The 9,923-nt window shown below is 50.0% G+C and overlaps 1 protein-coding gene across 5 annotated transcripts in view; it reads right to left on the reverse strand.

Annotated features, from left to right (window-relative positions):
* zfhx3b (zinc finger homeobox 3b) overlaps positions 1-9,923 on the reverse strand; it is a 170,162-nt gene that overhangs the window by 67,684 nt on the left and 92,555 nt on the right. For 4 of the 5 annotated variants that reach the window (XM_029846549.1, XM_029846548.1, XM_029846551.1 and 1 more), the window contains 3 exons: positions 2,853-5,372; positions 2,159-2,738; positions 819-1,315 (listed from right to left, as the gene is read on the reverse strand). In XM_029846549.1, coding sequence (XP_029702409.1) covers positions 819-1,315; positions 2,159-2,738; positions 2,853-5,336 — 3,561 coding nt within the window. In that variant the 5' untranslated portion in view covers positions 5,337-5,372. The remainder of the gene's footprint in view (positions 1-818; positions 1,316-2,158; positions 2,739-2,852; positions 5,373-9,923) is intronic. The other variant, XM_029846550.1, reaches the window with a different exon arrangement.

Consider the following 9,923-nt stretch of genomic DNA (forward strand, 5'->3'; position numbering starts at 1 on the left):
AATCCACAAACTACGGAGCAGAATCCCCAAACTATGGAGCGGAATCCCCAAACTACGGAGCGGAATCCACAAACTACGGAGCAGAATCCACAAACTACAGAGCGGAATCCACAAACTACGGAGCGGAATCCCCAAACTATGGAGCAGAATGCACAAACTACGGAGCGGAATCCACAAACTACGGAGCAGAATCCCCAAACTATGGAGCGGAATCCCCAAACTACGGAGCGGAATCCACAAACTATGGAGCAGAATCCACAAACTATGGAGCAGAATCCACAAACTATGGAGCAGAATCCACAAACTACGGAGCAGAATCCCCAAACTATGGAGCAGAATCCCCAAACTATGGAGCAGAATCCACAAACTATGGAGCAGAATCCACAAACTACGGAGCAGAATCCACAAACTACGGAGCAGAATCCACAAACTATGGAGCAGAATCCACAAACTATGGAGCAGAATCCACAAACTACGGAGCAGAATCCACAAACTACGGAGCAGAATCCACAAACTACGGAGCAGAATCCACAAACTACGGAGCAGAATCCACAAACTACAGAACATAATCCACAAACTACGGAGCGGAATCCACAAACTACGGAGCAGAATCCACAAACTACGGAGCAGAATCCACAAACTACGGAGCAGAATCCCCAAACTACTGTTCCCAAGATGAAACGGAGACCCCGGTCTCCTCAAACTTGTCAGTACCTGATAGTGCCAACGTATGTATTCGCTCCCACTCAGGAAGGATGTGCAGGATACACCATGTGGGTGTCACTCGCCTGTGGAGGACGCCGGGGGGACCGACTCACCTTGTAGACCTTGAGGCTGGCCTCGTGCCGGGAGTTGACGGTGTGCATCCTCAGCTTCTCCAGGCTGTTGGTGTAGTAGTCGCACGCGTTGCACTTCAGGTGCACCGGGTTGCCGATGGCCACGCATTTCAGGCGCCACTCGTTGCCTTTGCCCCCTTCCTTGATGTGGGCCACCAGCTGGTACTTCTGGACGTGCTTGTCCGTCTTGCAGTGCAGCTGGAAGTTGGCCTTGAGCTGCGTGGTGTAGTGGCACAGCTTGCACTGGTGGGAGTCGCCCACCACGGCGTGCCACTCTTCCTCCGGGAGGCTGCGCTCCGTTCCCATGTGCATCCCCAGCACGTCCAGGTTGTCTGTGGTGAAACGGTTGCAGACGGCACACTGAAAGAGCTTGAGGGAGGGGTCGCTGGTCTGGGACAGGCTCTCTCCCAAGGTCATCAGTTCTTCAGACACTAAGTGCCCACCGCCGAGCCGCATGTCCATTGGGATTTCCCCACCTACTAGATGAGAAGGAACACAAACGGAGACGGGAAAAGATTAAAGCTGATGTTAATTGTTATTTGCGACTGCATTAAAGATTGGTGCTACTGGCACCATCAGGCCATTCATCACTGCCAACGCTGTGTGTGTGTACGCATGTATGCTAATAATATATATACATCCACGTATAATTTGCTTTGACTTTCCCACTTCCTTTTCTCCAGTCTGGTTCTACATCAACGTGGACACGTAAGCGATTCTTCCTGTTGGAGCCAAGGCTACGGGGGAATGAGGAAATAGAAATAAACGGTGACCCAGTGCCCCGGGAGACCACAGAGTACCGACGTCCTCGAAGGGCGACTTTAAAAATAAATGTTAAAAAAGGAAAGGGCGCCAGAGAGTTCCTTGCCTTTGCTAGCTGATCTTCAGTCCCCCCCCCCCCCCCCCCCGCCCAGACGGACGACGGACACTCGACCCTGCCTGGCTTTACACTAAATTCACTCCGGCGGCTCCTTTTTTATTTATTCCTGCACAGCGCATTCTTCTCCCAGACTTTTCTGCATTAGGGGAGTTTTTATGGGCCCGGGAGGCCGACCTTGGGGCAGCCCGGCTCTGGGAGGCAGAGCTCTTGTTGCACTTTACCCCCACGTGTCTCGTACACTCCCCTCCTATACATGATCAATCAGACTGGGTTCCTTTTCCATCACCGAAGTCTGACTGGAAAAGAAATGTAAATTCTTTTTCAGTCTTTATCTAAATATGAACGCCTGGATTGATGGTTTCTAACGCGATAAAACTTCCCTTTATCGGTTTTTGCCAGCTAACAACGTTGCTGAGCGTCGTGGGGGCGAACCGGTGCTCACCTAGCGCAGGAGCCAGCGCCGCTATGTTGGGATCCAGGTGAAAGTTCCCCATCAGGTACTGGGCCTCGGCGCCAGCGGGGTCGATCTTGAGGCCCGGTGGAAGGCTCATGTTCTGGGTCAGGTAATACTGGTACAGCTCGGCCTCCGAGGGGGAAGGCATGGCCCCCAGGCCGAGGCGACCGTGCTGCATCTGCGTCACGTTCTGCTGGAGCAGCATCATGTTGTGCATGTGCTTCTCGCTGGTCATGTGGATGCGAAGGTTCCGCGCCACGTTGGTCTCGTAGTCGCAGATCTCGCACCGCCACGTCGGTTTGCTCTTCAGCTTGGTCGGAGAGGGGGCCCCGCACGGCCCGGACATGTGGGCGGAGGACTGCGTCGGGTGGTGGTGGGGAGGGTGGTGGCTGCTGGCCTGGGTCACCGACGGCACCGACACCACCCCCCCTGGAGCGTGCCCGAAAACCTGCTCCTGCGCGGCGGCGATGGAGCCGCCGTTCTGCAGCGTCTTCATGTTGTTCAGGTGCTTATCCGACTGCATGTGTATGCTCAGGTTCCCCTTCGTGGTGGTGGAATAATTGCAGACCTGAAATCACAACACATTTTCTCTCCAATTGCAGTTCATTCTAAGAAAATCATTTGAAGACGTACGGCCTCGAGAAATCGATAGCAGCAGCTGCTCGGGCGCTAGGCTACGTACCTCGCACCGGAAGGGCTTGTACCCACAGGTATAGCTCTCCCCACGAGCCAGGCGGGGGTGGCTCTGGCCGCTGCTGCAGTACATACAGGAACCTCCAGATTCCGGGTGTTTCTCCTTCATGTGGGCCTCCAGGGTCTGCTGGTACTTGTAATGCCAGTTGCATTTAGGACATTTGAGTGTCTTGCATGAGTTACGCGAATGCATCATAGTCATGTGACCACCCAAGGAGCGCGATGAACCCAAAACAGTGTCACATTTAGGGCATTCGACTCCACTGCTTCCACTGCCGATGGACCCATGGTTCTGTGAACACTCGCCTATGGCTGTGATGTCACAGGAAACCCCGGGGAGGGGGTGGGAGTGGCCATGAGTTGGGGGGTGGAGGTGATGGTGATGGTGGTGCAAATGGTGATGGGGCAAAAGGGCTTCGTTTTCCTCCTCTCCCTCTGCCGGGCAATCATTTGGTTCTGGAGCTGTGGCACTATCTCGATTGGCACTTTCGTCAGCAGCAGCGTTGGAGGAGAGAGGTGAGGAGGATGTGCCAGCAGCGTCATCCTCACTCCTTCTGATGGCGGCTGCTGCCATTGCCATGGGGACGGTCGGGCCCTGGCAATTAAAGCTCAGAGGGAGCTCCAAGGTCCTCCCTCCACCATCTGAAGCTGAACTCTCTTTCTTGACGGACGAGGAGGTGGAAGTAGGGGCTTTGCTGTTTAGTGTGGAATTGACTGCAGAGGTGCAGGCAGAAGGCTGGAGAGTGCTACTAGGCATTAATAAAGGAGATTTGGAAATGCTTTGGTTTGAGACAGCTGGTTCCCCTACTTCCCCTCCACCACTGCTACCGTTGCCACTACAGGATACTGCAGCAGTTTTAGCCTCCACCTCCTCCTCCTCCCCCCCTAATAGCAGTTCCGCCTCTTCCTCCGAGCCCATCAGGTGGCTTAAGAGGTGGGTTTTCTGTTCCTGTCCATCTTTGTCCCCGTCACTTCCCTTGCATGACAGCTCTTTCCCAACAGGCTTCTCAGTTCTCGCTCCCTGTTTGGGCAGGGCACCGGAGTCTTTGGCCGAGCCTGATGATGAGGTAAGAGTGGATGCTTTGGGAACGCTCAGTCCTCCGACAGAGAGCACCGAGCTGAGCGGGGTTTGTTGCTGCTGCTGCTGTTGCTGGAGGCCAGAGTCAGAGTCTTTGTTCAGGAGGGCCTCGCTGCCCCCGTTGCTGCTTTCTGGCTCCAGATGAACACCACTAAACGTGCCATAGAAGCTCTGGCCAGAATTAATAGGGTGCAGGGTTGGTGGCAGAGAAGTGCTCTTAGTTTTTGGTTCCAGGAAACTGATAAGGGGCTCTTTGTCCTTCCCGATGCCCTGGATGATGGCAGACGCTTGTTTTTCCCCCAGCAGCTGCCTCTCATCCTCACACAGTGTAATATGGTGATCATGGACGGCATGGGTGGCAAAAGAACGCGCATAGCCAAAGGATAGCTTGCAGAGAAAACACATGAGGATGGGCTTCCCCTTACCATACAGGGCAAGCCCATCGAATTTGGAAAAATCCACATTGTTGGGAACGTCTTTGGATACACAGGACTTCTTGGCAGACCCATCGCTGTTTAGGTAATCCTTGTTGCTTTTGTGCCGAACGTCGAAGACACGGTAACTGTGCAGAACAGGGCTGAGTCCTGCCATGGTTGAGGTATTGGGGAAACCTTGATCTGAATTTCCAAACCACTTCCCGAAGGAAGAGGCTATGTGAAATGTGTTGATGATCTGAGGGTAGACTGCGGATGAAGCCCCGGCTGGTTCCCCCACTTTCCCTCCACTGGTGAAAGAGTTTGTGGGAAGCAGGCCCGGTACCACGCTCCCACCACTTTGGATCAACTGACTAAGGCTCTCTACAATGTAAGCCGAGCCGTCCGGCTGGTAAACTATTTCTCCAGTCAGGTTCTCTACATCACTGATGTCCTCTTCCTCTTCATCCTCTCCTTCATCACTTCCGCTCTCAGGCGCTCCCTGCTGTTGCATGGGCTGGTGCCTCAAAAGAGTAGGCATGCCCCCTCCTCCTGAAGTCATGGGCACCCCAGGAAAGGGTTGAAGACTTGGAAAACAGCTGTCGATCTCCATGTCATCCAAGTCCTCGGATTCTTCCTCTTCTCCACAGCTCGCTGCCTCTCGTTCTCCGTCCTGGAGACCGTCTCTTCTGGAACGCAGCTGGCCTGTTCCAGAGCCGTCACGCTGGACCTGGGGAGACGTCTGATTAAGCTGCTGCTGCTGGGATTGTAGCTCTCTCACCCCGTCATGCAGTGCACTGGGATTTTGGGACTGAGTGGGGTAAGGAACAGAAAGAGACAGGGGGTCCAGGGAAGAGGCCTGGTTGGTACAAGGGACCTGTGAGCTAGAGTGATCGTTCCAGGGCTGTGGTACTTGCTGCTGCTGGGAGGAGCCTAGCCCATCGTCTGTCCCAGAAACCACAGGAGACTCACAGCTGTCCATGCTGATGCCTACATGAGGCGTTCATCGCATCCAGGCCTGGAGGGACACAAAATTGGAGAAGAAAATGTCAGTTCTGTAATTACGTTATTTACCAAACCAAGGGAAAAGATACAACATTTTATTGGCAAACGTATCATTAAATGCCAAAGTTAGGATCATTATTTTGGTGGTACCGGCTGAAGGAAAGTTTAGTCTTTGGGTGCTAAGATAATTGGGGCTTCGTTTTCAGCACTGTATAGATAATATTATTTTTAATGGCAGTAAGGTATTATCGGGGTAGTATAATTTACACTGAAGCCAGGAGTTATCAGCGGGTCTGGAGCCTTTCATCCTGAGTGAAAAAGGTATATGTATAGGAGAATTCCGAAAAGAAGAAAACCAAATGGATTTTACTGCAGGTGACAGACAAAAGTCGGAGATATAATTGGGAAAATGACACTATGCTCATTACGCAAGATTAGGTACTTAAAACAATACCTGAGACAGACACTAATAAGGCTTCAACGATTCATCTTCCTGCCATATCAGAAAGGTACCATCTTTTATCTGCACCTTCAAAACAACACCCCTAATCTTATATTCCACAAATCCTACATCCGTTTTTAATTAACTTGCAGCCAGGGGAGAAAAAAAAGGAGAAACAGGCTAACTTAATGGATCAAACAGATTCCTTGTGAGATAATTAAAACGGCGAGAAGCCACCCATCAGCACATTTACATAACTAAAAAAGACAAAATGACATCTAAAATAGGCTATTTTTAAAAGGCATCGCCATCATTTCAATGTCATCGAGTTACAGGATGTGAGTGTGTGTGTGTGTGTGTGTGTGTGTGTGTAATCAATATAGATGGATGTAAACTGCATGGAGAGAAAGAAAAACCAGGGTTTGCGTGGACCCAGAACGCATCAGCTGGGCTGGGACTTGACTGCAGCTGTGTTTGGATCCTGCATTCAATAACCTCCATGCACGGCCGTCCTCCGCCTCTGAAATAATAAATGGGAGCTGAGCTTTCGGGAGCTGGCCATGCCCCGAGCATCTGAGAGGCCCCAACACAGGCTGCAATTTAGAGCGTGCGAGAGATAAAATGATAGCGCAAGATACTGCTGAGCTAATAATTTTATTAAAGGGATGCAGCCAACATTGATTAAAGGGGGCAATCGGGCTGAAACCAATAACTCTAGGCTGCCCTTTAACCCAGCGCTGCTGAATATTACATGAGCAAAGTTTCCCGGCACCAAGCTCACAGTCGTGTCCCGGCTGATTAGCACATTTGCTGCTTGCACTTGATTTATTTACTTATTTACTTAAGGATGCAAATTTGTGCTGTGATCAGAATGGAGCCTTCCCCCACAGCCCGGCGTATTAACCACTGAGGGAGCGCAGAGATTGATCATGTCTGTCTGCCACTTCATGAATGTCTGATGAGGCTTGCTCTCACCCAACATACCTGAGACCTCTTAAGCTTTCACGCACTTTAACTATGACGAACAACGGACCCCCGGTTAAAGCGCCTCCCGACTTCAGGATGAACAAGAACGGACGAGATGACACCCGGTGAACAAAGGAGCAATAAATAACTGGAGAGCTGTAATGATAAAGCAATGGGTTTGATTCACAAAATATAAATGTGGTGGCAGAGATAATGTTGATGTTATTGTCATAAATACCTGGGGATGGATATTTTCTGTCATTATGAAAAGCCCCTTTTGTTTACACACTGCCGCTAACCTCTGTGACCCCTCCCTTGCTTTGGAAATAGAATGAAAGATATTAGACTGGCTGGCTTATTATCAAGATTGCTCTATAGAGCCAGACATGATTTAGAGAAGGCTGCCACAGTGAGTGAGGGGATACCAGCCCTACTGGTCTGTATTTATTATCTACTCCATTAATAAGAAGCCATGAGCTCAACAGCCATTTCACACAAATGGACTGGAGGCAGCGCGAGCGAATGCTAAGAGAAAATGTGCCACATGTCAAAGAGACAGCGATCCTTCAGGCTTAAACACGTGGAGAAACCGAACAAAATGAAGGCACAGAAGCAAAATGAAAACGTGTCTTCCGTGGATCCCGTATGCTATTCACGACGTTTCCTCGTAATCTTCCCATCAGCCCCGGCTTCAGGCTCCAGTGGCTGTTAAAAACAAGCCTGAGGAACAGTAGGCCGACACATTCAAAGGCAGTTGGTTCAAACGAAATCCAGCCTCCTTTACAAAAGTCTCTTCAGACTAAGGAAAGAAGGGAACCGCTGCACGCCGCCGCGGTCGCCACGTCCACCATCCATTCCCATTATCGCCGCAAGATACCTGAAGCAATTAGCAGCAGACAGGCTAACACGATGACTCTTGATCAGCGCGAGAGGTCCGAGCCAGTCGTTGTGTTTGCCAAACGGAAAACAGGATTGTCCTTTAAAATCAAGATGGTGTAATCCAATAAGCTGCAGCGGTTACTGATGAGCAACGGGATTGGCTGGAGTCGGCGCGTCGCCGATGGACCGGCCGATACGACGCTGCGTCTCTCCGAGGTCTGCTCGGCTCAATGACACCTCTTTAAATTAGGAAGAGTTTTAATCTCTGGGAGGTACTACACAAGTCTGGAAAACAAAGAGATGATAAAGGGGAAAGTGGAGGAGTTTGACATCTCAATATGAAAAACTAATGATGGAGTGGCGACTGAATGCTTTATGGAAGATGACCCAGGCTGACTGGGAACGAGGTCGCAGTTCTCTGTTGCATACTGGCACCAACGCAGCACAGAAGAGGGGGTCGCGGTGGCTCTCGCCTTTGTCTTGCATAATGAATGCGGGCTCGGCGGCCTGACAATAAGCACGCTGTCCGCAGCCAAAACACGCTTTAGCTGACAATATAAGATAATCAGCAGGAAGAGAAGGCCAGATTCCTCTGCTGATCTGAAGAAGAGCGTGTCCATGCATGGATCCAGGCTGCAGACACTAACGTCGCCTGTTCTCCACAGCTTCACTTCCCCTTCGCTCACTCCACACACACACACACACACACACACACACATGTACATACACACACATGTATATATATGAACCCTGGGAAACAACCTTCACTCTGTCAAAGCTGTGGTCTGGGTGGTTTTGGGCAAGGATGGAAAATGAGATAAGTTTCCAGTTATGGTTCTTTTCATTAGGTGGGATTTACCAGCCAACTGAGGGAGGAATTAAAGTCTAAGGAACCATCTGATTATAAGCATCCCTGATCACCTGCCTGAAGGCCTAGTTTTACCTCCAGAGGACCCTGCTCTCCAGGGTTTCCTAGGGGAATTAGCTCAGTCTCAGCATTAGCTGAGAACACCACCGCGTTATGGGAGTGGTGAAGCTCTGACCCCCGCTCCCACATGCCAGAGTAAGAGAACCCCTCTTTCAGATGGTTCCCGAATAGGCCTGGAACACCCCTAACAATACTCCCCGGCTGATTTTCATTTGTATTTCAGTGATGTTACCTGCATGTGTGCGTCTGGTTCCTGAGCCATCGGAGCCTGGCCAGCCACCGCAGGGTAAGGGGCGCTTATTGGAAAATCAATGGCGAGAGCGCTAAGCAAGTTACAGGAAGATGTGGGAAGGAAGGGTTCTTATTGATAAAGCAAGAGAGGGCCTTTGATGTTGCACTGGGGACGTGCTCATTGATGGGGGAACCATTGTAGTCCCGAGGCAGACTGAGGCACGGGTTTATCTCCCAGGTTTGTTCCAATTAAATGCAATAATGGCATGCATGCATTGTGCTCCTAAACTTGAATCCACGCTGATGGCTACAAGGTTTAATAAATTCTGCTTTTATCGATGAAATTGTACATTCCAGCGTCCCACTACAAATGTTAGGCCATAAGGCAACCGTACCCTATAGCTAGTATAGCATCCTGCTGCTACAGCGCTATATCTGAATGTGGCGTCTAGTTGTGAGCCTGAATGGTGAAAACTTCCAAAGGTTTTCCAAAAGCGATCAACATATTCTGAAAATATTTATTTCGTAATTTAAATTCATGCAGGATTAATAAACTAACTTCATTAAAAAAAGTCAAAGGAAATCTGAACCTCACCTCTAAAAATCAAAGACTGCCACGTTGTGCTCGTGTGTCGTCAGACGGAAACTGTAAACCATCATGGAAGCACGAAATGAAGTTCATGCAGTTATTTTCCTTTATTAACACAGTAATTTCGACAATGTAGCTAATGTAGACCTAAAGGCTCAACGCTGCTCCAGCAACGGGAGGCAAAAAGTCACCTCAGGTCGATGGCACTCAGCCTGTAAACAGGGCTTCCCGTAAAATCAATGATGTTCAGTAGGAGCTATCAGTCTGAGGAGCAGAAATAGCCATGGCTGTGTTGAGTCTGAGGCTGAGAAGAAAAGTACCATGTGTTTACATGAGTGTACTGTATATGAGTAACGGGGGGGTCACTGGCCTGTCTGGGAATTATTTTTGTGTACTCCTCACTGTTACGTGAGAATAAGGTGCTATTTATATATAAATACAGCTCACAAAGGTCATTTATGTTGATTTGCGGATGCATTTGTTGGGCCAAAATCGTACCGGAAAAAAATATAGCAAGAAAAAGGTAAAC

The sequence above is a fragment of the Takifugu rubripes genome, chromosome 13 (assembly GCF_901000725.2).
Source record: "Takifugu rubripes chromosome 13, fTakRub1.2, whole genome shotgun sequence".
NCBI classification, from domain to species: Eukaryota; Metazoa; Chordata; class Actinopteri; order Tetraodontiformes; family Tetraodontidae; genus Takifugu; species Takifugu rubripes.